The sequence below is a fragment of the Branchiostoma floridae genome, chromosome 7 (assembly GCF_000003815.2).
Source record: "Branchiostoma floridae strain S238N-H82 chromosome 7, Bfl_VNyyK, whole genome shotgun sequence".
NCBI lineage: Eukaryota > Metazoa > Chordata > Leptocardii > Amphioxiformes > Branchiostomatidae > Branchiostoma > Branchiostoma floridae.
The window spans coordinates 10,988,509-11,015,650 of NC_049985.1; the positions used below are offsets into that span (position 1 = coordinate 10,988,509).

Sequence of the window (27,142 nt, forward strand, 5' to 3'; positions counted from 1 at the left end):
TTGGAGGTGTGGTCTCACGGGGGCAGCTCGGGGCATCTATGTGTGGTGGAAACATCCTGAGTACAGGTCAGTATACATGTGGGCCATTTATTTGCAGGGAGTATACTGTAAATACAGAAACTTTTGCCGTGGTTTAATGTTCGTGGTTTTTGCAGTGGCCACTTCACCGCAAACTTAAAACCACCGCAAACATTTTTCCATGGCAGTAAGAGACTACAGTGCATGGTGCTACCGCCAACTTAAAACCACCGCACAAAGTTCTTTTTCCCGCTACCGCAAAATTAAATCCCTGCGAACTTATAAATACATTTAAAGTATATTGGGCCAGCGGTCACTACAGAGGCTGGTGCTTTGATATGCTATTGACATCCCCTTTCCTCCTTGTAATATAAAGATATAACCCACAGAAACATATGTATAATAGAACTCAAAACTCATGTATGCATGTATGTCCTTGATTTTGAGTTGTCTTCTGAATGATGGAAAAAATGTATGAAATCTAAATAGTGATCCTGAAAAAAATCACCTATTTGCCACCTACAGGACAGAAGGTGACAGCTATGTGGAGTTTAAGGCCATGCTGATCTGCCTGGGACTGAACCTGCTCCTGCTGATGTTTGAGCTGCTGGCCTGTGATAACCTGGAGTTTAAACACCACCTGTGGCTGCTGGTCTTCATGCCGCTCTTCTTCATCTCACCTGTGTCCATCGCAGCCTGTATCTGGGGCTTCAGGCATGACAGGTCGCTAGAGGTAGGGAACTGTCGTTGGCCATGCGAACAGCCCGATGTTGCAACATCCCCATCTATGCTCCAACAGCCCTTTTTCCTAAACCCTTATGTTTCAAAACCCCTATGTTCCGAGCCCTTTATGGTTCAAAACTATGCTCCAACGCCCCTATTTTTCATGACACATATGGTAGGATTAGGGGTAGGGGATAGGGGTGTGTCAGTAGGTGTATCGTAACTTGAGTCATTTACCACACATACATTGCATACACATTGCATATACATGGCCAATATTAACAAACAATTCCTAATTCCTATGTTCTACAGACATAAACTGTACTTCAATGCTATCAATCAAATAATCAATAGACAAGGGATCATTCAATTGTAATTTGGATTATCTATATGAAAAGTTGCTTTCTCAATTGTGAAGACTAGTATGGAATCAACTAATAATATGTAGTCAACTGTTGTTGTAATGGATAAACAGTTCTTTGTTGTTGTTTTTATAGTTTGAAACCATCTGCTCAGTCAACATCCTACAGTTCATTTTCATTGCCCTGAGACTGGACCATGTCATACTGTGGAAATGGGTGGTAAGTACTGTAGTAGCACACAAATGATCTACTTTGAATTTAAAATGCTGAGATGTGCTGATATATATGTAGGTTTTCTACCGGAATTTGTGTGCTTGATTTCTTACAAGTTGTGTTTGTGGCAATTTTTTTTTCTTTGTTTGTTTTTTCAAGATCTCCGTTAAAGATATACTTTACCACTATTTTTCCTGGAAAAGTGAATACTTAAGATACATCGATACTGTAGGTTTAAGACATCCAGGTATTACTAATAAGATACACCAAAAAGTAGTTACTCAAGCAACTGGATATGGTTTTGGAACAGTCAGATGTTTCGGATAGAATCCACTATCCTTCGTCAGTGACACTGAATAGATCTGGAAAAGACTTATGTTTTATACCCTAACTATGAATGAAGACAATTTTAGATGTCCAATCGGAGACATTGTAAGAATACTAAAGATGTTAATGTTTTGCAAAGGTTTTGCAAAGGTTCTTGCAGATTGTGTTCATCCAAGCATAAGTACTGACTACTGACAGTTCAAGTGATTCGCATGGTAGACTCACAGATTGTGTTTGTTTGATGCAAATACTAAGAGTCTTGAGTATTTTCTGTGATTTCTTGCAGATTGTGTTTGTCCAAATATAAATACTGGTATTGACAGTTTCTCAAGTGATTTTCATGTTAGTATTGAAGACTGTGTTTGTTTGATACAGGTGTTGTGTGTTTTGCTTGATTTCCTGCAGATAGTGTTTGTTCCGATGTGGATCCTGATGTGCCTGGTGTGCCTTATAGTCCTGTATTACATCATCTGGTCCATACTCTTCATGCGCTCCACTGATGTCATGGCGGAACAGCGGCGGGCACACCTCATCCTCGCCATCACCGCTCTCGCACTGGTCTTACCGTTCCTCACATTTGAGGTAAGATTTATGTGCTGTGTTAACCCTGGGACCCTCAAGATCTGTAAAGCAGTGGTCACACCATGAGTTGGGCCACCCTGGTTAAACATAACAGACATAAATAGATTTATTTGTCAACATTGTAGGGTCACTGAGTGTTTAGGTTTAAAAGCTTTCAGTGGAGGTTCAAGATTGGGATTAGTGACCTCTTAAGAAAGTTCACATCAAATATTTGATTGCGTCAGACTCTGTTGTTGAAATTGGATATCATTAGATTTCTTTCTATTAGATTGAAAAGAATGATGAGATTGAAAGGAAACCTGTTGTTTCAGCCTCTATCGCACTTTTGCTGTCAACTACGCCTACTCTGAAACTGTGTGGATTTGTGTCATGTTTGCCATTTGGAACTGCATTCAGTAGCTCCAAGAAGAGGCAAAACTTTAGTATTAGGATATTGTATTAGCATATCAGTATGCCCAGACACAAGCGATTGACACCTTCAGCCGATATCAGTATACATGTATAATATTAGAAAAGAACTCTGTGAAGACTCAGGTGAAGACTAGTACTAGATGTGTTTTACATTTTGCTAGATAAATGTATTCTATAACAAATAAGACTACCAAAATGTTGGCAGGTTATTTTCTTTTACTTGTTGTGGAATTTTTTTATACATCAACAGTGTGCAAAATACACACTTGCACACTTGCACATTGCAACCACTTTTTGCTTGGTGCAACTTACTTCTAAACTCAGGTTGCACAGGGTGCAACTTAGATTTTGAGCCTCAGAACTCAATTTCGTTGTCAATTTATTTGGAAGAAATCCGAGGCATCTCCGTTTCATATCAGCCAAACATGTACTATGTATTGTACCTTTCTTTAAGAAATTAGTGAATTGTAGGTGGTGCAACTTGAAATTCAGTTATGCAACCTAGTTTTTGCACACTGTGCAACCTGGCTCAGAAAAGTATTTTGTACACTGCATCAATGTTTGTGTTGCTGCCCATGTTTGTAGGTCCTCCTGGCCAACAGACTGGATGGAGATAACCAGTACCAGTTTGTGGCCATCATGGCTCCCCTGTACATCTCACTACTCACACTCATGGGGATGTCCTTTGGGCAGAAGGGAGGGAACCACTGTAAGTACTGGAATGATTGTTAACATTCGATATATACATAAAGAGGTTCTTCTCGGTGTGAGTGGTTCAAAACCTACAGTCCTTTGGCCTCACATGGGGCAATTACTGTCGGTTTGAGGTCACCTGACTTGGCATCAAATGGCAGCTACTCCAGACCCTTGAGATTTAGCCCTGTCTATTGTAAACTCCTCACAATTCAGCCCCTGGCTGCGAAGAGAGAGTAGTCAGCCCACCCATAGATATATCAAAGTCATTGTGCATTGTTTGTTCTGAAATAGTTACACTGTGTATCATTGATGCCTAACTTTGTAACCAATAGACAATTGGTAGCGACACGCTACTCTGATGTGCTTAAGGGTAAAAGTATGCTCATATTTTTAGTGATTGGAAATCAAATTTTTTTGTGTTGTGGGTTTATTACATGTGTATGTAGGATCATGGGCAGTACAGAAATATTTTAGCCGTGATCAATGTGTTTTATGTAGGATTTTATGAAATTTGTGTATACATACAATCTTTCTTGTACCCACAGGGTGGTTTGGGATACGTAAGGACTTCTGCCAGTTCCTGTTGGAGGTGTGCCCCTGCCTGCGCGAGTACGGGAACATATCGTACAAGATTCACCATGACGACGATAACGAAGAGTCTGAGGAAGAGACGACAGCGGATCCGACGTGCCGAGCTCCCCGCGCCCAGCCCATCATCACAAGCAGTCCCACCAAATGTGTGGTGCCTGTCATCTCCATAGAGATGCCTGATTGAGCATACATGGACTTCTGGGACATTTTTGGCAACACCTCTGGAGTGGAGCCAGACGTCATTTTCCCCCAATGGTGTTTGACACACATTCATGTATGGAAGGCAGGTGGCTTGTGCTCAGACAAAGCAGGCTTTGTATAAACATGTCCATCTTGTACAAAATTCTATTTATTTTACCATAAATATTACATAAAGCACTTGCTTTAACTAAATAACTGAAAGGTGACAATGTGCAGAATAGGTTAAGTGAAGTGCCAGGTGAAGAAAGAAAAATGATATTTGAAATTTGTATCAAATATGTGTACAATAGTTAAGGCTTCAGGGTGGTGCATAAAAACTCGTACATATACATTACACATGAGACTGGTATGAGAGTAGACAGATGTAGGTGTGGTATGTATGGTACTAATACTCTCACCTATGTACAGTGTACATAAAACTGTGTTTTATAGAGTTTCAGATACAATGTACTTCCCTGTAGAATTAATGTACATTACATCAATTCTGTGCAAGCATATGTCTTTGCTTTTTCTGTAACCTGTCCACACCGAGAGCTCACTGCCTCGCTGTCAAAACTTTCTTTATCCCAATACTGTACCATGAAAAACCCTGCAAATAAATCATAGCGCAAATGTTGTGCCAAAGGGCTTACTATAAGCAAGAAGATTGTAGAACTTCAATCACTGAAAAGACCATTTATAGCTCAACAATTCCACTTAATATTCTTTTTGTTGCTTACTGTATAAACCGAGCAGGTGTTATGTTTCTGTGCCAATGTAAGAAAATGTGATTAATTTGTATCATTTTGCAATATGGTTAACTTACATGATGTAGTTTTTTAACAGTTTGTTGTACAGATGCAGGAAGCCCATTCTCTTGTATCATTACAGGATTGTAAAAGATTGTAATAAAATATGTATTCCTTGGTAGAACTTTATTAACTATCCGCATGTCATGATGATGATGATGATGCATGTCATTACCTTACACACATAACCATCATTTTTTTGAGATCACATATGTCCCAGACAGCCCATTGTCTATAAAACCTTTCTGTCAGCCGCAGGGAAATTTTTTCCCACGTTCGGGGCGCCATTTTGAATTGTTCTTCACTCAACACGTAACATGATTGGCACGCCGACATCCATAGCAGCTTTAACACCTTGCACAATAGGTCGGCAGCGGTGTATCTTTGTCTGTACAGAGAACATTTTTTTTCGGCCAAGAGAGAACAATATTCTCTTGTTCATCAATCAAAACGGCACAATACTATACCAACAGACATTGTTATTCAGATAGAGGTACGCCGATTATCGAGTCATTGACATGCATGTTTGGGCAGAGCTAGGCGGCCTATAAGGGATAGAGAGCGGACAGGTAAATCACTCATTCTGTGCTGACGTCTAGCTGTACGTCGTTACGTTCACCCAAGTTATCGGCAGTTATGTCGGTTCAGCTCCAGCCAGGGACGGCTTCAGAAGACACCACCACAACTATGGATCATGACCATACGCAACAACCACAACCCGCTGCAACATCGCAGAAGGCAACTAAGAAAAGGAAGAAGAGGAGAGCGAAATATGAGGTAGGTTTTACAACGATTAAGATTACAAAAGGTGTATGTCTAAGACTTAGGTAACTGGGTAATTTAGTGAATTAGATTTGTTGAATGGATACTAGTACATTATGTGTATTTGTTACGGGTGTGACATTTATGACTGTTTCAATACACGTATATGCAACTGTAGTTATGTAACATGTCGATGTCATACTTAAAATTTGTCTTAAAACTGATCATGATGTCACGAAAATTTCTTTCGTTGTATTCGTTGAAATACATTTGAAATTGAACCTGGATGGATTTTCCCGTTGTGTAGAAGCCCAGAGTTCTAGCCGTTGGGAAACCAGCACCGACCTCGCCACTTTATGCAGTACTAGACCTTGGAGGACGTCTGTACCCGGTTGACTTCAAAAAAGTCATCGGTTGGAGAACGGTCAAAGTTGGTGACGTTGTGTGCGGAAAGTGGTCAAGGCGGATCATAAAGGGCACACTAGTGAAAATTGGAAGTAAGTAGATTTTCCTGTCACTTAACAATATACATACAGTACATAACATTCATATAGCTGCGTTTTGACAATTTTGTACATTCTTATCATTTGTTGAGAGACTGCCAAACAGAATATTATTTGTCTTAATCAGAAACAAAACAAGCTATTACACTGGGTCAGCCAAGGCAGCTTTTGTTGTTAACGGCTAAGTACAGACGAAGATACAACTGAAATACAAAACAATAAATGAAATATTGTTCGTAGACCCTTAGCACTATTTGCACTGACTTCGATAACCGCACTTGCCTATATATTGTACTAGCATATGACGAGATACTAAGTACATGTACTTAGTGTTTTATGTTGCCGTTGAATTATTTCTATCATGACATAGCTATACATGAGGTGGCGCCTCTCCTCAACGCTGAAGCCGATAGGCACTACAATGACGACACTGTGCACGACCTCGATGCCTACACCGTCAAGAAATTCAAAGGGGTGAATATGACCTTCAATGTCTATAGCTACTTTGTATGTATAACAGATGTTTCCACAGGGAAGCTCCCTTCACAAATCAGTAGACACATGCATTACACTGAGCGGAGAAAACATGAATGCATTCCTCAAGGTTCGATTATGTGAGAAAATATCTCACTGAAGCTTCGGAACTTTGGTGACCTCGGCTGAGCGATTTGATACTGGATCAAGACCGCTCTGCGAATTTCATCGAAAAAAAACGAATATCTTTTACGCTTTGTGTGTTTTCTTGTCTTTGGTGTCATAACCTTATTACCCGGATCACTGGCTAACCTTCATTCGCATACTTTCTGTATCATTTTTTATCCCCTACTACTGTATAATTCAGTGCCAAGAAGTCGGAAATTGAAAGAGCTAGCTATGGATACTTTTGTATTGACAATTTGTCATAATTTTGGTGAGGTTAATTATTCATATGGCAGTCAAGTGTATATATAAAGATTTTGGTGAAGCCGGCATCAGACTGTAAATTTTTTTCCGAAATTATTGATCGCCAAAACGTTACAAAGTTTCAGAATTCAGATAAGCGAGCGTAAATTCGCGCAGTGACCGAGAGATCCTTTGACCTTGCAAACGCGTCCGGCAAGCTCTTTTCCTACTGTAAGACATCGGCGTTATGAACTAATCTTTTTTTTTTTAATTCTTAAACCAATATTATTTCTCTTTTCGCATAGGCGTGCACGATCTTGACACGCTCTTCGCCAGCCCATTCGACGGCGATGCAGCGCCAGTGGTCGGCCCCGCCATCACAGCAAGCCGAGGCGACACAGGTACACACCGGAATGGAGGAGCGGATGGACAACCTGACGATATTATATATAGTGCTACTGTATGTAACAGGTTTCTTCATTGGTTAATGACAGGCTCCAAACTTGTGTTAGAGATATTTCGATTGAATATCATATGGTAGGTCGATACTGACAAATGTTGTTGAATAACCACAGATATACGATGAAAAGAGAGGCCGAAGTCTGCGAGCTTTGTTGATAATTAACTCTAAAAGTCGTCGAAAGGGTGCATAACTTAGTAAGGGATCTGCGTCATTCTTTCTGTGTGATATGTTTCTCAGTACATTGTACCATCAGTACATTGTAACTCTTTTTGTATTATTGTACTTCTTCCACTAGATCTCATATCAGTACCAGATCTTGGTTTTGTTGTTTAAACAGCGTGAATGATTTACTCTGTATACGTTGGTGCAGTGGAAAATAAGAGACAAAAGAACTGAACAAAATATGATGGGACGCACTGATGGCAGTGATCACTCTTTATTCTTGTCAATGAGACTTTATGATCGTTCATTCAATTTCTTAGTCAGCAGAGGCCAAATTCTGCTATCCACCCCTGGGGACGTCAGCCCTGTGGACAATATTAGAGTATTAGTCATGTCCCCGTCAGAACAAAACAAGCACAGTATTCTAAAATCAGTATTACACCCCCTTTCCGCACAAAGGCACGCTATGAGTGACTTTAATCACCCGGCGTTTCTGTGTTGCATTTTTCTATTACACGTAGATACGTTATAATTATGTTTATTTACATGTTAAGATTTGTCTATTCATGAGGTTCGTGAGAATTTATGAGGTTATGAAAGCACTATAGCTAGTATAGACTATATTTGCCTATATACAGTTGAATGACGTAAGAAACACTTACAGCCGAGATGTCGTGTTTAGGCAGTCTGGTCAGGCCGGGCTGGCATGAACTGTGTGGGCAGAAATTAGGACACATGTTAACTTTATCATAACCTCAATTATGTTAGAGGTAAGTGGTACCGCAGAACTGAAACATACAAAAATGAGGATTTCCCTTATGAAAAGTACGATAGACCGACCCCTTCAATTAGCGATTTGTCGAATGATGCCCATGGGCATGCTTCCGTACAGAAAACACCATTGAGCGCCAAAAAAATCCAACGAATCGCTCAATTTTCTTTCAGTAAGCGCTCGATGATTTTCTATGGTCGCCATGATGTGCAACCAACTTCGAACCACGTGTAGTTCAAAGCCACCCGCGGAGTTTTTCCACAGAAAGAAAAATTCTTTGGAACGGTGGCAATCTCTGAGCGCACTTAGTCTCTACCAGACTCCTATACGTCGCTGAAAACCATAGAACTACGTCGCAAGCTGTTCCCTAGCCGGCTCATACTCCTCTGGCCGGCTTACTTCTCTATTTGTTCCATTTCTATGGTTTTCCCAGCGACCTATAGGAGTCTGGTAGAGACTAGAGCGCACTGGCCAAGAGCTAGATTTGGCATACATTTTTGTATGAGTTACGCCCATTGAACCGAGGTTTCCTAGTTGTTAGTAGCCTGAGTATCCTCCTCCGCAGTGACCGCTGGCTGGTTAGCAACCGAAAGGACGGAGCCAACGGTGACTACGGAGGATGGTACTAAGTTCCGAGGCGCCGGCAGATTAGAAACACTTACAGGTGCCACCATGGTGCTGAAGGTGCTGTCCATCTCCGCCTTCATGGTGGTGAACAGAGTCTCGCCCTGTCCGGCAAACGCCCTCAGGACTTCCCTCTCCTGGGGGTTGGCGAGCTGTGTGTGACATACAGGAACACATCATACAAAGTTAACACCCATGCGTTATACGGCGGGACAGAGTGCTGACGAATAGACGTCGTGTTATTCTTAAAATGACCTGTTAACCTCTTTCTAGAAGACTTCGATCGCAATATCTTTCCATTTGTAGTAGTAGGAAAGATACACAAAGTTGTATTGTCAAAAAATACTCCTATCAGCCCTGATATCAGTTACAGTGTCATGATACGAAACAATTCTGTCTAAGGTCTACGCTAACCAAGAAAAATCCATGCATATTAAAAGAAAGGCACATAAAGAGAAAGTTGGTAGTGGACAAAAACGTAACCTGACTTGGCAATTTAAGACCAGCTATGATAGATAAATAAACTTTCAACGTTTTCATTAGAAAAAACACGAAAACACGATATCGACAGTGTTACATTCTGCACGTACCGGGACGATACGCTCCACGAAGAAGCGGCGAGCCTTACGCCACCCATCAACCAGCTGGTTGTCCACAGCGCTCAGCCCCCTCACGAGGTCCTCCTGTAGAAGGAGAGGGGGGCATCGTTAGCAAACCCGCCACACTCAACCATGCTGATATTCTAATTCACTAGCATGCTGTGTGCGTGTTGTAATCAAGAAAGAAAAGTGTGACTACTGTACAATACTAGCATGAAAGAACCATAGTTTCAAGTCATTCCCAAATGGGATCTTTTTTTTTCAAATTCTGAGTGAAAATAGCTGAATTTGCTCCTAAGCAAATACCGGCCTGTCTAGTTCATAAATCATTCTTTGACATGGCATAGGCAAACACATACCCTCCGCTGCATATTTTATGCAAATGCTTAGCCACCTGTTAGCCTTCTAAATAAACGATGCATTTCGTGTCTTGAACTTTTGTGTAACGGGTCAGTCACCTTGAGGAAGGTGATATTATGTCGGGTGGAGGATCGTAACACTTTTTGGGGTGCCAGAACTATCTTGTAACCATCTACCATAATGAGGCGACTGTCAGAGCTAGAGAAGCCAGCAGTCAGAAATCATTACGATCTTCCATCCAACATCTGAGATTGGTACAGACAGCAAAAAAATATGGCATTTAAGTACAACCATTATTGAGTACTAAAGGAGTTCTCTCAATGGACTTGCGTCATTGTTTTGTTATTTTCTCTAATTTTTTTTTATGATTTAGATATGGCGTAATACGTAAAAGTATGACTTAGAAGACGACAGAATACACGTTCTCTGAAATTCGTTGAGTATCTTTCGAACCCCGCAGTGATGCAAGTGCAGTGAGTGTGCACCTTAAGTACAATGTATCACTGAAAACACAAAAGGGCAACCTCAAGAGAGAGAGAGAGAGAGAGAGAGAGATGGGGCGAGAAGGAGACACTGAGCATATGGTCTAAACACACTAGCTACATACATCGTTGTCCTTGTGAAGCTTGAAGAATTCAGTCCACCTCTTGAAGGCAGACATGCTGCTCTCCTTGATCTTATCATTCATGGTCTTGACCTTCGCACGAACGTCGCGGCTCAATTGCTGAAAAAAAGATAAATTCGTCTTTTTGACATGGAGCATGTATGTAAACTTAGAGTAGATTTAAACTAGTCCAACTAAAATATCATAATCTCCAGGAAGATTTACAGGTGGCATAAGATATTATTAAAGCTGGCCGAGGAGTAAAGTTGGCCAAAGGGAGTCACTGGTAGATCTGCCTGGAGATTATACAATATAAGGCTCTGCCAAACCAGACCAAGATTTCCACTTTTGCGGGCGGGGCCTCTAACCAGTTGTCATGCCAATCAGAAAACCGCTTCAATGTTTTCTTAAGGTAAGGCTGATTTTCTTATTGACTGACAGCTGATTAGAGGCCAAGCCAACAAAATTGGAAGCCTGCAGTGGAATCCTCAGCCCGGTTTAGCCTAGAGCCTCCCCAGGGTACATTGCATACATCTATAGGCCGAGAGTGAGGCTTTGGGTGGGAGGGTGGTATCTGGGTGCTACTTGTACGAACTACATTTGGAACAACAAAGTATAGAGTATGTGTGACGTTGCCTTACGTCCTTGATCTTGTCGTCATACTCGGCGCGCAGCTGGAAGGTGACCTCACGCAGCTTCTCACCCATCAGGATGGAATACTGCTTCACGGAGTCGGCAAATGGAGACAGGCCCTGTGGGGAGGCATAAATACATCATGGACTCGGGCCATTGTACTTACAGGCGGTCGTATGCAATGTTATACTAGTAATACGGAAAAGGGGTATAGTAGTAGTAGTCCACTGTGATGCAATGATCTGGACACCCTGAAACTGCGATCAGTCTTTCTTCACTTCCTGAAGGCGGTATCTCACTGCACTTGGAAAACAAGAAAATACACAAAACGTAATAACATTTCGTTCTTTGTCTCTGAAATTCGAAAATGTCTCGAACCCACATTGCCGCACCGATGCCCCAAGTGCAGTGAGATAACGGTATCACCTTTAGCTCTCCTAGTTTACATTCGTAAAATGTAGTTATCCATTGCGATATATTACGCTAAAACGGGTTGTGAATGCTACATACGGTTTCGGCATCGGACAGGGCCTGTGCCTCCGCCTGCAACTGCAGCATGGTCTGAAAAAAAGGAAAATGTATGTGTACTGTATGTATTTGTACGTTGTTATTTTACAAAACAGGGAAGTAAGAAGAATTTGCACTGTAACTCTGACATTAGTGAACTAAGTGATAGGCCGAAAATGTAGGATGTATCAGTCATTTTGGTCAAGATTATCAAATAGTAATTCAAGCTCAGCAAGCCGCAGGAAATTTTAACTCATGTTTAAAACTGAGAAAAAGAATGAAGGATGACATAGTTCGTAGGCTGCCTCTAAACATCTTTTGAGACAGATAACCAAAAGTTATTGATCATGGGAAATGCAAAGGCTGTATAGCGGTCGGATTTAGGCGTACCGGCTTCAGGTGGCCGTCAAAGAAGGTGGCGAAAGAAGCCTGCATGGTGGCGGCCTGGGCGGACAGGGTGTCCCAATAGCTCCTCATGACGCGGCGCTCATGGGCAGTCAGCAGCTGGAACAGACAATTTGATTTCCTTAAGGAAGACATCCAAGATCTCACACCCTCGTGAAATATGTCGAGTTTTATGAATTTCTTTCATTATATTTCAGCCATACCATAGGTATGGTGAAATATATTGTATTCGTAATGTTTCTTCTTTCTTCTTTCTCCTGTCAAATCTTCAAATTGATTCATCTCCGTTGTTCCTGAACCGAATGGCCTGAAATTTGGCACAAGGGTAGAGTGGGCCAATACCTTGATGCTTTTTTTTCATTTTTTCCATATCTGCCTTTAAAATGATTTTATTAATGTTTTTTGCAATTTTTATATATATTTTGCCCCCCTGTACCCTGGTATTACAGCCGAATGACCTGAAATTTGGTACAGAGGTGCCTTGATCATATGCCCACAAAGATCCAATAACAGTTTTGGCATACGGTACAACAAAATGCTTAATTTTGACATTTTTTGCCATTTTTTCCCAAAAAAATGACATTTTTGGCTCCTATACCCCCATTTTACAACCAAATGATCTGAAATTTGTAATAGAAGTGCAATTTACATATGCGCACATGGGTTCAATAACTTTTTTGGCATACAGTACAACAAAATGCTTAATTTGGGGATTTTTTGGCCATTGTTTGACCAAAACCGTACGCTTTTGGCTCCTGTTCCCTGGTCTTATAACCAAATGACCTAAATTTTGGTCAATAGGTGCACTAGATATTCATTCAAATGACCAATGTATAATTTCTGGCATAAACCACTTCAAAATGATATATTTGGGGATTTTTTTGGTAATTTTCCACTGGCCAGAGGGTCAACGACCTCAAGGTCGTTGACCTCTCCCACCTGAAGGCAACATGTGCACACAGTGTCTATATATACTAGTAACTTGATTAAAGAGGGAACCAATCACGTAGCCTGAGTCAACATCCCGAAGGATATTGGCAGCCAATCAGTGAGCCTGGTGTTATCTGGAAGAGTCCATTCTGGCACGGAGGGGGAACATTTTTTTTAAATTCATCTTTGGACTGTTGATTACATAAAGTCTCTCAGTGGGAGTATTTTTGAACTAGTCTATTTTGCAATTTCACATTGGGTGTACGGGAAGAGTCCATTCTTGCACGGAGGGGGCATTTAAAAAAATTCGTTTATGGACTTTGGTGATTTGATATGTCAAAGTGTTTCAGTGTGGTTATTTTTTGACTGGTGTATTTTGTAATTTAACGTAGGTTGTGCTGGAAGAGTCCATTCTTACATGGAGGGGGATTTTTAAAATCCATTTTTGGGACTTTGGTGATTACTCCAAGTCCAATTTTAGCGGATGTATTTTTGGATAGGGGCATCGCAAGAAGAGTCCATTCGTGCATGGGGATGTTTTCAAATTTAGTTTTAAAGGGGTGATGATTCAATATTCCATTTTTAGCGGAAGTGTTTTTGGACTTGTCTATTTTACCTTTTCATGCCTTTTTTGCCTAGTTCAACTTTGGACTGGGTTGTTTATTAAATCAAAAGGCCATGTTTTCAGTGGGAGTATTTCTAGACTGGTCTATTGTGCAAATTCACATGGGGTGCGCTGGAAGAATCCATTCTTGCACTGGGAATTTTGTAAGATTCATTTTTGGGTGTCATTAAGTGTCATTAGTAGAATTGACGTTTAAACAAAAGTGTTCCATTTTTGCACATGGGTGATTTTGGAATAGTCTATTGTTGCATGGGCAGGGAGATGGCTGAAATATGCTGTATTTGCTCTCAAGCAAATGTCGGCTTTTCTAGTTAATATTATTGGATTGTTTCATTCATTAATGCAAATTTCTCGCTAATCCTGTGACGTGTCTTTGCATTTTCCTGCCTACTTTGGACCCAGGCCAAGCCTGTGGCATCAACTTTGGGCCCGGGCCAAACCAGCTTCCAATCCTGCAAGTCTCCAATTACACCGTTTTTCGTCTCACATCCTGCAACTCCGGAATATTAGTATTCAAATAACTGCGAACACACACTAGGACAAACGAACACACAGAAAATAGCACCCCCGTCATGGAAGTAATCATTACTGGCACTAAATCTAGTGAATAATAGTAACTGATTAATGGCTAATACTGAGTTGAAATTGGTCTTGATTCTAATTTGTGACGATGCTCCCGTTCTTACTATCGCAAATACATTATGAAAGTGTACACGTCAATGGAAACTTCATTCACTCATTCATTCACTCTTACCGGCTTGATCTGGTTCTGGTAGTAGTTCTGGGCCTCTCCGTGAGCGCGGGCCATCTTGGCACTGTATCCAACCAGAGCACGTGCCAGTCCCCTCTGTGAAAATGCAAAAACAATGCGTCTTTTATGCGTTTATCTGAGACATTGAAGAAAAGTTAACGCAACATAGCAAAACAAATATCACCAAATGCATCAATTGACAAACTAGAGTTCGGTGACCTCATATCTCCATGAAATATTTAGACCTTTTATATGTTTTAGTCAGACTATTATGCAAATGACATACACATTTGCATGATTTATGCATGGTGGTGTTCATCATTGCCTAGCTTACGCACGTAACAAGTAAAAAAAAAACCAATCATATATCATTAAGCGCTTTAGCTATTTTTGGATTAATTATGCAAATTAGCATCTGTTTATGTTCCACCAGTCATGAATTATATGTGTTACTTTATTGAAGTGCAGTCATGGAAAACAATGATTCAAATTAAGTTACATTTGCATAACATTCACGTCATTGTGTACATCTTTGCCTAAGCTACCTGCGTGCGCAATATGGCCACAACTTAGCAATTTTGTGATATCTATCTTTCAATGCGCTAATATGGATGTTGGGATTTCCGTATATGTTCTATATATAAGCGCATACTCACGTCGTTCTCCCTGTTCGCCTGGTAAGTCGCCTTCCACTTGTCGGACAGAACGGCCATCTTGGCGTCGATGCGGTCGGCAGAGTTCCTCAGCTTCTGACGGATCTCGGGACGCAGTTCCTACAACATGGGACAAACAGCCAACTGTAATCGTAAGGCGCGATCGGTAAGACCTAACCCGAACCCAAAGGTCCCCGGTTTAAAACCGTTGATGTGCCTTTGGGAAAGTCGCTTTACTTCACTTTCCTCACTTCACTCAGTTGTAAATGAGTACCTAACTTCGGTTTTCTCACCTCGAACAGTATTCTTTTGCATTCATGAAGACATCAGTACATATATAAAAACTGTAGTGTCTGTTTCTATTTTGTCAAACAGAAAACTTATCATTCTATGAAAGTTTTGTGCTAGTATTTATCTTTACCCAAGCAAGGAGTTTTGCAATCTTTTTTATGACTTTTTTTTTCACCCTGTCGCTACGTATTTTTCTGAAAAGAATGCAAGGATTAACAAATCAAATTGTTGTGGGCTTACATCCTTGATCTTGTCCGTAAACTCGCCGGCAGCCATGACGCGGAAGCCCCGCATGGATGTAGCGACCAGCTCCGTGTAGGCCCGAACCTCGAGCGCGAACGGGGTCGGCTCCTATAGGAGGGGACACGGCAAAATTAGACGTCTGGGGGAGCCAGACTTTCGGATGGTGACCTAAACTTAAGCCAGCGGTCCCGTGCACGAGGGAGCGTATGGCACCAAACCTCTGAACTCATCAAGATTCGAAGTGTATGGATGGGCCTACGTCACATTCCCCAAACGGGAACAGCTTTGGGGAACGAAAAGTATGATATAAAAGACACCAAACTAGACAAGAAGTAAACAAAATAGTCGTTGGCATTATTTGTGTATATTTCTACGTATACATTTCTACTTTTCGTTTCCATTAATAGCCCGGCCCGGCCCCGGTTTGGAAATGTGGCGTTAGCCGGACCCGCCGGTGTGCTTGTCTAAAGATGCAAGTCGTTGCATGGCTGCATATGCATTCACATATAGTTAGAAATAATACTCAAGTTCCATTCAGGGATGTGGGTCACTTTTCATCGTAATCGGGGATGGCAGACTTCACTCCAGACGATGAGCGCCCTCTTGCAGAACATACAAAACCTGCACTCCGCCCTAGATTTCATCCCGGGTGAAAGTCCATTTGGAGAGACTATGTGCTATTAGCCTCTATAGCAGACTGTACTGCGGCATACGTTTTGGTAAGCATTTTGATGTCATTGTATCAGTCACATGAGAGGTAAAGCCTGCAAAAGAGACTACTGTTTATCGACTCCACAGAGGGGCGTGGCACCCAGTGATAACCTTTTATCGTTTCCTGCTGGTATTTATTTTGAAACATCCGTTACTCTTTCCGTCTCCTCCCATCATATTTACCCCTAAGGTTACACAGGTGGCGATTCTCACGGACCGAAGCCGGTCATGTCTTTAGACTTGCCAGAAGTATATTTCATGTTGGAATATATAGGAGCAATACCAACAATTAACTAGATTCACCTAAATCACCTAAATGAAATTTGCTCTCTGCATGCGATTTTTAAACAACTTATTGCTTTGTTAAAGCGCAGTCACATAGGTCGTGCGATCGTCGTACGATTTTGATGCTAATACCCGCCTCACATTAGGCGCGATTCGATCGGACGACGAGTCTGCGAGCTCTAATTTACGAGGAGGCATGACCCTGATTCCGACGAAGAAATGGCAGAGTTCCCCCTTCCCGCCAGGGCCATGCCTCTTCGTAATTTAGAGCTCGCAGAGTCGTCGTCCGATCGAATCGCGCCTAATGTGAGGGGGTGTATAAAAGGATTTCAAACAGGCTGTGACAGAACCAACCACCGACATTGATCCAAAACTTTGCAGGAGACGTACATTTATGTCCTCCAAAATGCCCAAAGTTAGTGATCGCACGAAAATCCTAGGACCTATATGACCGTGCCATTAGACTTTTAGAGCTTACGTTCAAAGCGATGGTTTTTCGGATATGAACTCTATAAGAACATGAAAGGTCTGTAATGTATACATAGGAAGGAGTGAAAATAGGCTGGTGCTCCAAAACTTGCGTGTAAATATATTTAATGCAATATTTAACAGCAACGATCGTTCATCGTTTTTTTTACATTCCATAACTTTTCACTTCTATATATTACAGCTTACCTATAACCTTGACATAACCTAATGTACAAAATGAACACAAATGTATGTATACAAAGCAATTTAAGAAATTTTGAAAAAAAAAAAGAATATAGAAGTCCAAACGTACCGCCTGCACATAGACGGCAGCGAGCACCACCAACAAGAACACCTTCATTCTGAACTGGAGAAACAACAAAAGGAAATAGAAATATTCTTATTGATTAATCGACCTCCATATTTCCCGGTGAACGCAGCACACTTAGTTTATGTTTTCATAGTCTTGTCTTGCTTGTTGTATTTAAGCGTTTCTTTACTTTCATTGATTTTAGCATGTTCTTTGTTAAACTTTTAAACCACTAGAAAATTTTGTATACCCAAAGAAAATTATCATCATATTTTTGACCAAGAAGAATAAAAAACGTTCTGTATAATGTATTTCTAAAATCAGGAAAGTAAATTCACCCAAATCTCATACTTTTAACATTCTGACATTCAATGACTGGAAAATATCGATGATAGAAAAAAAACATGCAAACGAAAAACTTAACACATACCTGCACAGTGAGCCTCGGAGCGAACGATGTGAAGGGACGGGGGAGAGTAACTTTCTACCGCGAAGACACCAGCCTTTATAGGCATGAAGACGCCCAACCAAAGCCATTGTCTGTTTACGGGGTCGATATGAAGCCGGTATTGCTGAGGTATTGTTGTTTGTTCCTTGACAAAATTGTGCTTATTTAATAAGTATGCTGCGCTGGGTTAAACCAATTTCCTCATTTCTTCTTGTAACACGAAAGTTGCGTCATGTACAATCTGAATATGATCATCTAGAAGTCACATAAATATGCTGATGATTTTTATGTAAGGATGATAAAAAATGATGATAATTATCAATCATCTTATTTCATAGTGTTGCTGAGAAGGGCATGCAATGCAGTCTGCGCCTTAGCGACCACATACACTTAGGCAGCACTTCATTTGTGTTTTCCCAGGTCATCAACTATTTTCTTTTTTTCCCCCGAATATCTAAAATCTTTGATCAGAACCGTAAAACGTGTTTTGCAGTTAGCTTGGCCAGGGTCTAAGTCCAAACCGGAACAAATAACAGGAGCTATCAGGAAGGTAGTTTTTGTACGGAAGGTAGTTTTTGTAATAAGCCGTCAATGAGTTGGCTTGGAGTCGCGATCGATATAAAGATATTCTTACGTTTTAAGTACACTAAATTGGGTCAAATAGCTTCGGCTGATGTAATCCGATGTTTCTGTTACATGTTAGACATTTGGTGCAATAAAATGGTGTTAAACAAAAGTACATGTATCATGTTCGTTGTTATTAAGTCAAGGGACGGAAAAAAGAGAAGATTAGATACACCAATCGAGAGATAATGCATTCATTTAGGGACATATCAGAGGCTCCAAAATCAATAGTCTTCTTCCCGAACATCCCGAAACACAAAGACACAGGCAGGAACACACACACACACACACGCGCGCGCGCGCGCACGCACACACACACACACACACACACACACACACGACAATATCTCCATTTTAATGGGGGTATCAGTCATAGGTCTATCTAATCTATTAACTGAACACAGCAAGGCTGTATAGTCTTTTGATTAAAATTCCCCCAAATTTCAAATCAGATATATTTGAACCGAGAACATTCTCTTATATAATATTAGGTAAATTCTATGTATGCGCATGGCTGCACTTGAATTATCCTATAGCTACATTGCAGACCCCGTCATGGTTTCTCTAAAATTACAGTATAGTAGGTCACATATGTTATAGGTTCTGATTATATGCACGCTTGGTGGGATCTGTAACAGAGGCTACATTCGTGTATAACGTACGATACAGGCGGTGACATGACCTGGCAACAGCTGTTTAAAAATACAAAGTAAGTTATCTCAGGTGGATGTTGGCGGTGTTGTGTATATATACCCTCAGGAAAGCTCATATTTGCCATGTGGTTCGTGCATGGTACAACCGTGCTGTGATATGGGCATAACCCTTCACATACTTTTTCATCTACTGACTCTCTGTCTTGCTAAACTGTCATGGATGTGTTATGTTAATCAGGACTTTAATGAGATTTAATTGATGAGAAAGTTATACATTTCATCAGTTTTAAATGATGGGATATTCATATTTGTGACATGCAACTGTTATAGAGGTGAACATCGTTAGACACATATTATGCAGATCAGATGCAGTGTATTCAATAAACTATGGACACACAGGAACACAAACATTCAGACACATTCAAAACAAGGCCTCTATACATGAAGCCAAGAATGAACAAAAACTACTAAAACCCACCAGCCAATATGTTGTATAAAAATTTATTTATCATGAAGCAAATACATGAAATTAAGGGCCAAAGAGTACTACACAGTTTATCCCATACAGAAAAATCACCACCACAGATACCCTGTCAACTGTTATCTTACCCCCCACCCCCTCTTAAACAACTGCAATGCCTTTTCCCTTCACTCACTATCTTATATCATTCATTTACATGAAAAAGCAATGGCAAAAATAGACATGACTCATCAGCTCCAAAAGACAAACACAACTTACTCTATAAACATACAGTACTTCTACCAAAGCAGACAGTCACAAGAATAAAGCATCACAGCTAACCTAATATGCATTAGTCATTATAAAGTATAAAACCAATATGGTTAGCAGATTTATATATTCAGATAAGCCATTGATGTAGGTGAGGTGTTTTGTATCATTGCAAACAGTAGCCAGACCTTTCTTTCCTCAGAATTCTCCGGATTAGCCAACACTGACTTAATTTTATGGATGACGTCCGCAGGCACATTGATTTTTACCTGGTCTAAAAAAGAATGTGGCCACATGTTAACCAATAGCACCCTGGTCAATCAGAATTCTATGCTTACCAGAGCATCTGCCCTCCAGGGTAGTGGCCACTCGGCCAGGGTATGGGGCCACAAGAATGGCAATAAAAACACTATTGAAATGGCAACGATTGTCTAGCACAGTCTTCTGGAAGTGAGCATAAAACAAACCAAGCCTATGAAAGAATGGACTGAATGTTTAGTCCTGTGATTCAGTTTTTTGCTGGATTTCTCCCCTTTTTTTGCCTTCGCATATTAGGTTTGGGGTCTCCAGAAGATGTCATTCAAAAAATTAAGTCAGTGTGGCTTTAGCTGACAAGACAAATCAAGTAACCTGATATATACTTTTGGCATCAGTTCTCTAGAATCTCATTTCAGCTCCACTTGATAATGCAACACTTATACTGCAGCGTTGTTTCATGTAAGGTACATAATGAAAGACTTAAATGGCTTCCTGAAATGACATATTGTGTTCTGAGAAAATGAGTCTTGAATAACAACCTAAGTAGCATTTACCAAACTGCAACTTTTCAGTTACCTCCCTCAAGGCCTGAATGGACACTATTCCTCTTTGCCCAAGAGAAAAGAGCAAGGAAGCTATCAAATCATTAACCCCAGTGTCATATTTAGATTGTGACTCAACAACATCATTTTCCAAGCTAACTTACCAATCTCACACATGGCACATGTATGATGACTTCTTTAAATACTGTCGCAGTAAGAATGCCATGATGCAATGTTATACTGTAGTTCCAATGGAGGCATTGTACAAAGCTAAGAAGGCCACATTGTCCCTGCTACATACAGTAGACACTAGGGGTGGGTACCGGTACAGAAAAATCAGGTACAGGTATGGTTCAGGTCCATAGGCTCCGGAGCTGAACCTGATTATCTGTGAAACTTATGAATGGGCGATACTCAAAACAATGGTCCATTTTGCTATAAATGATTCTGTTTGGTGGAGTATCCAACATCCACTGGCGTTTTAAATCCTATCAGAGTCCTGTAAACAGCACCAACTGCCTGTTGATAATGACTATCAACTTTCCTCTACTTCGGTCTTGTTCTTTTCTTGGACCTGTAAGCCCCAAAACATGTGAACGCCTGCCGATATAATTGGTTCATTTTGAAATCGGTCCAAGATCCGGTCGACTGATTTTTTCAGGTTCAGTTTTTCTGGATCGGTCCAACAAGAAAGAATGGTTTTGTACCGGTACACAGTACCCACCCGTAGTAGACACACTACCACTCCAGCTCTACTGGGTACTTCCCAGTCAGACAGGCAGTACAGTGTCCCACTCCATTGTCCTTACTATGCTGAATGCCTTCCCTTACAGCTGACGTGAGGCCCTCTACAGTTAAGTACACTACGCTTGTTGCACCCAGGCATTCGGCAAGTTTGGCGGCTTCCAGCCTGTTAGCAATGAGCTCCTCTTTGGTGGGGATGTTTATCCCCATGTAGCAGGGGTTCTTGACTGGTGGAGAGGCCACACGTATATGCACCTGCAAAATACATAGACTGCTGTTAGAAACAACACAACATCTCCTGAATGCCACAGAAAAGTTTTCAATCTTGCCAAAAATAGAGGAAAACTTGAATGAACAATACACTTCACTGAAATAATTCGATCAGAATAACTTTGAGACCACATTCTTTTTAAAGAAGCAAGTACTGACTTTTATATGGGTATTGGAAAAGAAACCTTATCTCACAATTCACTTTCACTTAGCAAAAAATGAAACAAGGGAGAAAAGAGACAATCGTGGAAAACATGGTTCTAAATAGGTGCATACCTCCTTGGCTCCAGCGTTGAAAAGAAGCCTCACTATTGGTCCGATGGTGTTGCCCCTGACGATAGAGTCATCAATCAGAACAATTCTCTTCCCCTTGAAGTTTTCCGCTAAAGCACCAAACTTCTTGGCCACGCCCAGCTGCCTTAACCTGTTGTTAGGCTGGATGAAAGTCCTCCCAACATAGCGGTTCTTGTTGAGGACTTCTACATACGGGATCCCAGACTAGGGAGAACAATACACATGGGTATGTCAATACTGTCTCTGAGATACTGCTTGTGTATGTACAGGGAGCACTGACCCCTCCTTTCTAAGTATCTCCATGAAAAGTGGAGACGTAGTTTTGGATGTGTTTGTGTGTGTATCTGTGTTTGTGTTTCAAGATTTTTGTAGTCAGTATAAATCAAGAGCCTCTGGATAGATTACGACAATATTTGGTATGTATGTAGGTTTGGGGAAGACAAAGATGGATTTTGGGCCTAGTATGTGATCTTGGTACTGTAACACACACACACACACACACACACACACACACTTGCAAGCAGGGTTGTAGCCAGCCTGAAATCATTTTCAGTCCCCTTGATTTTGAATGGGCATGGTGTGACATTGCGCGTCATTTCTAGGGGGTCTGACTCCCAGAAAATTTTTAAATCAAGACCCTCTGAAACACTATTTCCTGCATTTTGAGGTGCAAATTTTGCTTGTAGACTAAGCTGTTCAATGGCATCTGTTTTGGTGAAGAAGAACACATGGGTTTCAGTTTTTTCCATATCTTTACATATCGATTTGTCTGTCCCAGGGGACGGAATGGGGAAAACTTTTTTCAGTCCCCAACTGCAAAATTCCTTCAAAGGACTGAAGGACAGGTGCTGGCTACAACCCTGCTTGCAAGTGATGCAGCACAGTCCCCCTGGCCTATGCCAGAAGAAAAAGTAAAGAATCACAGCATGTACAAAATGTACCTGTTGAGCATAACCCATAGCAGCAGGCGTGGCAGACTCTGGCACTGTGCTGACCAGGTCTGCTTCAACGGGGGCTTCTCTGGCAAGCTGTCGGCCACAGCGCATCCGAACTGAGTACACCATCTGACCTGGAGGGTAACATACAAAAGTAACTTATAACTTTATCCATTTCATATTGCCCAGTGCTACATCATCTGCAAGTCAGATTTGGAAGTTTGGAAAGACAGTTTGGCAACTTAGGAAAAACAATTCAACCTTCACATTTGTAATCGCCTACAAAAGCTATGAAATACATGGATAGCACACGATAGGTTGCACATTTCAGCAACATGTTGCATTTTGAATCCTAATATGCAACTGATTAAAGATGTTTCCTGGAACACCTTCAAAACATTGTTTTTGAAACTAAGAAAACTGAAAAAGAGTGTTGCAGGTAAACTTCAAGTGGTGCAGGTAATTCAACATTGTTACTTGCACTTAATAATAATAATAATAATAATTGAGTCCTACAAATGAAACTTGAATGTATAAAATCACACCCTTTACAACCAAAGTTCAGTGGGCTTGCTGCTATATGTCAATCTTACCTTCCATGACAGAGTCAGCTCTTGCGAAGTACACATACTCAAAGATACAAAATGCAGGAGGATCCTGGTTGGGTCGTGGTACAACACAGACGGATTCCACGCCGTCCCTGGTGACTCTGACGATCTCTCCGGGTTCGACTTCTCGGTGATACACCGCTCCGAGAGACTGGAAGGAGCAGGACTCTGATGACACTACCCAGCCTTCTACGTCTTCTGATACGCTGTCATAGCCATTTTTAACTGGTGGGAAGACAACGTAACTGATTTTAATACAGATGTTGACACAGATGTTACCTCTGACATGTTTCATCCAGCTTGCCAGATACTTAAACCTGAAAGAAGCCACCTGAACTTGAATTTGTATATATAATTTGAATGGTTAATGATATCACATTATACACCTGTAACACATTATTAAAAATGTGATATGTAGTATTACTAGTAAACGTTGAACTTCTTTGTTCAGTTTATTAATATATTTGAACAATGTTTACCTGTATTAATTCCAATATTATGTTGAAAATACCGGTATCCTGTTTTTTAGTTTTACAGTCAAACCTGTATTAGCGGCCACCTCTGCATACCGGCCACCTGCCCATAGTGGCCACATTTTAGCGGTCCCTTGGATTCGTAATGATTAAGAAATAGGCTTAGCGGCCACCTGTCCAACGCGGCCACGGCCACACGATTTTCGGTCCCGCAGGTACAAAAACACTGCCGATTACGGCCACGCGGACCGCTGATCTATGTTTCGGCACGCGTTCGGCCATATACAGCGGCCGTATCGTCATCCTACGCCGGATTTAAAACCTCTTTGATTTATTTTCAAAACAAAACTTCGTCAACTGGCGCTACCCATACCCGCTGACAAACGAGGTCATATAAGGTCAATAGACGACACCAATATTACGGATTATTGTGTTAAAGTTACGTTCTAATACACTATCGCTGAGGTTAATTTACATCACAAAAACTTTCTAAAAAATAAATTGTTACAAAGACAAAATGATATGAACTTCAGACTATGGTGGATTTTATTCTTAGATTTATAAAGAGATAAGTCTAAAATGACGAGACTTTTCTTGTGAGTACCACATTAGCATAATGGGCGAATCTGACGTGTGAACGCGAAAGATCAAAGAAATATGACGATAACGGTCTCTTCAAACAATATCAACTGTAGAACATTTAAAACTTTTTATAGCTTTTGTTTTCTTAATACATATAGTGTAAAACCATTGCAGTACATGTACAGTACTGTATTATGTGAATAAAGATCAGTGGGTCCTAAAACCATGTGTAACTTATTGCTTGTGGTCAATTAATTAGCATATTCTCTATAGTGGCCACCTCTCTATAGTGGCCAATTTTGACCAGTCCCTTGAGTGGCCGCTATAGACAGGTTTGACTGTACATCTTCAAAGTGTATTTGTTGGATTACTTTGGCTGACATCTAAAAAGAACATAGTGTGTATATCATTCATTGACCTGTACTGACCTGGATTATTATAGCTGACCCCTGACATCAACCTGCCTATACACAAAGGTCTGTTTCCGTACGGATCTCTAACAGCGTACAAACACTCCCCCGTCATGATGACCAGCGAGTACGACATTGGTGTTTCGTTCATGACGTTACGGATGCGGGCCTGCCAATCAGGGCCGTCAGGCTCCCCGTCTGATGGGATGGAACAGAGGAGCTGCGTGATGACCTCACTGTCCGATCCTGTGGAAAGGCCGATGCCACGCTTCATCACCTAGGAACAATAGAAGTAAAGCAGGATGGGGATTGTAAATAGAGAACACAACATTCCCTAGGTACCAGCCTGATAGTAGGTCGACGCACCTAACAGACAGAGGGTGACCCTACCTGGGACTGAAGGTAGGGGTAGGTACTGGTACAGAAAATTCAGTTACAGATACGGTCCAGGTCCAGAGGTTCAGGTCCAGGTCCGGACTTGAACCTGGACCTGTATGTACTTATCTATGAATGTAACTTGTGGATGGGCGATACAATGGTCCATTTCACCACAAAGGATTTCTGTTTGGTGGAGCATCTGACATCAATTGACATTTCAAAATCTTATACCTGAGTCATGTAAACAACACTAACTGCCTCTGTTCTTACCACACTAATAATTATAGAGTATAAAATGACACAAACCTTTTGTCTCAAGGGCCCAGCATTGACCAGTTCCCCGTTATGTGCCACGGCTATCTTCCCGTGTATGGTGTCCACCACAAATGGCTGACAGTTCACTAACTCCGAGAACCCTGCCGTGGAGTAGCGTGTGTGTCCGATGCCCAGGTTTCCTTTCATTTTCCCAAGAGTTTCGTCTGTGAAGATGTTGCTGACCATTCCCATGCCCTTATGTCTCGCCAAGATGTCATCACCCTTGCCTCTACTCGTGACGATCCCAGCACTTTCCTGTCCCCTTGTTTAAAAAGAAATGAACATGTAATCTGATAAATATCAAAATCCTTACTCTGTAGCTGAGAACAAAAAAAGTAAATAGATATTTATGAATGCTCACACTAAATTAATGGAGTCATACGATTAACATTTATACCAATAATTCAACTCTCCATATGACTTTTGTATTCCTCACATCTATTATGATTGCACTCAAATGGCTTCAAATGACTTGTTACATTGCCCAGAAAAGTTACTATTTCAAACCGCTTACATACTGTAACTAGCTGCCCCCCTCCCCATACCCAGAGAGAAAGGCGACTGACATTCACAAGACAACAAACCGCTGAATGATATTTGTCAAATTCTCCCTACCTATGTTGTAAGCCTACAAGTCCCAGGCATATAACATGCCCCACGTCTAGCTGTGTGGGCCAGTCTCCGGCAGCCACACAGGCGAACACGCCACACTTCTCATCCAGCCCCCCCTCCTCTTCTACAAGCGCTTCCATGTCAGCCATGCGGGATTCCTCCTCAAGAACACGGAAAAACTCAGGAAAGTAGTTGTCTAGGCGCTAGGAGATTCTTCGCGAATGAAGACTACTAAATTACGAGTCGTCTTTTGTTATATTTTGATTGCCATGGACATAATTTTCACACCTTGGCCGCATGCCGGTCGCACCGGCCAAAGTAGCTGAAAGCGGGTCATGCGTTGGTCATACCACTATATTATATGGGGGATACTGTAATTAATCTCACATGACATTCAAAGCTTTGTCATAAGTGTGGTGAGTAATCTACATAGTATTCACATAACGGCTTAGTATCCTGATAATCGATGTACTGTACTGCTCAAACTGCCATGTACCAGATTTTACGTGTGATACCATGACTGAATTTTCGTTTCTCGTTTTCAGAAGTGGAATCGTCTGGGTCACAGGTTATATTATGGCGGGAAGCCGGCGAATCAAAGGAATTTGGAAGCATGGGTAATCTTCAAGCAGATGTAGGAACTGGCTGAGTGTTCACGCAGGTGGCGAAAACTTAAGTGCTGCAGGAAAATGTAATTTAGAAGTCTTGGGGAGCACATCACTACTTCAGTCAAGCCTAATCGAGAGCGATTCGATCTATGTCGGGTATAACACAAAGCCATAATTTATTCATTTATTGCAAGATCATGCCC

General features: G+C 41.2%; 3 protein-coding genes across 3 annotated transcripts in view; 1 reads left to right on the plus strand and 2 right to left on the minus strand.

The window, feature by feature from the left end:
• LOC118419071 (transmembrane protein 185A-like) overlaps positions 1-7,934 on the plus strand; it is a gene marked incomplete in the record, with an annotated part of 8,658 nt that extends 724 nt beyond the window's left edge. Inside the window, 10 exon segments of the mRNA XM_035825342.1 lie at positions 15-66; positions 544-751; positions 1,239-1,322; positions 2,049-2,225; positions 3,222-3,345; positions 3,878-4,526; positions 4,557-5,689; positions 5,982-6,171; positions 6,548-6,651; positions 7,365-7,934. Coding sequence (XP_035681235.1) covers positions 15-66; positions 544-751; positions 1,239-1,322; positions 2,049-2,225; positions 3,222-3,345; positions 3,878-4,107 — 875 coding nt within the window.
• Positions 7,935-7,942: 8 nt separating this feature from the next.
• On the minus strand, positions 7,943-17,982 carry LOC118419070. The gene is made up of 13 exons (XM_035825340.1): positions 17,886-17,982; positions 17,459-17,512; positions 15,679-15,789; positions 15,151-15,267; positions 14,498-14,590; positions 12,174-12,287; positions 11,787-11,837; positions 11,285-11,395; positions 10,647-10,763; positions 9,671-9,763; positions 9,119-9,232; positions 8,347-8,395; positions 7,943-8,049 (listed from the first exon to the last, which is right to left on the minus strand). The coding sequence occupies exons 2-12, from the start codon at positions 17,504-17,506 to the stop codon at positions 8,363-8,365; spliced, it is 1,002 nt and encodes a 333-aa protein (XP_035681233.1). The 5' UTR covers positions 17,507-17,512; positions 17,886-17,982; the 3' UTR covers positions 7,943-8,049; positions 8,347-8,362.
• A 2,461-nt stretch (positions 17,983-20,443) lies between these two features.
• LOC118419419 (amidophosphoribosyltransferase-like) lies at positions 20,444-26,695 on the minus strand. Its single transcript, XM_035825787.1, has 7 exons — positions 26,335-26,695; positions 25,711-25,981; positions 25,045-25,303; positions 23,547-23,786; positions 22,960-23,087; positions 22,001-22,222; positions 20,444-21,709 (listed from the first exon to the last, which is right to left on the minus strand). The coding sequence occupies exons 1-7, from the start codon at positions 26,478-26,480 to the stop codon at positions 21,449-21,451; spliced, it is 1,527 nt and encodes a 508-aa protein (XP_035681680.1). The 5' UTR covers positions 26,481-26,695; the 3' UTR covers positions 20,444-21,448.
• Positions 26,696-27,142: the final 447 nt, after the last annotated feature.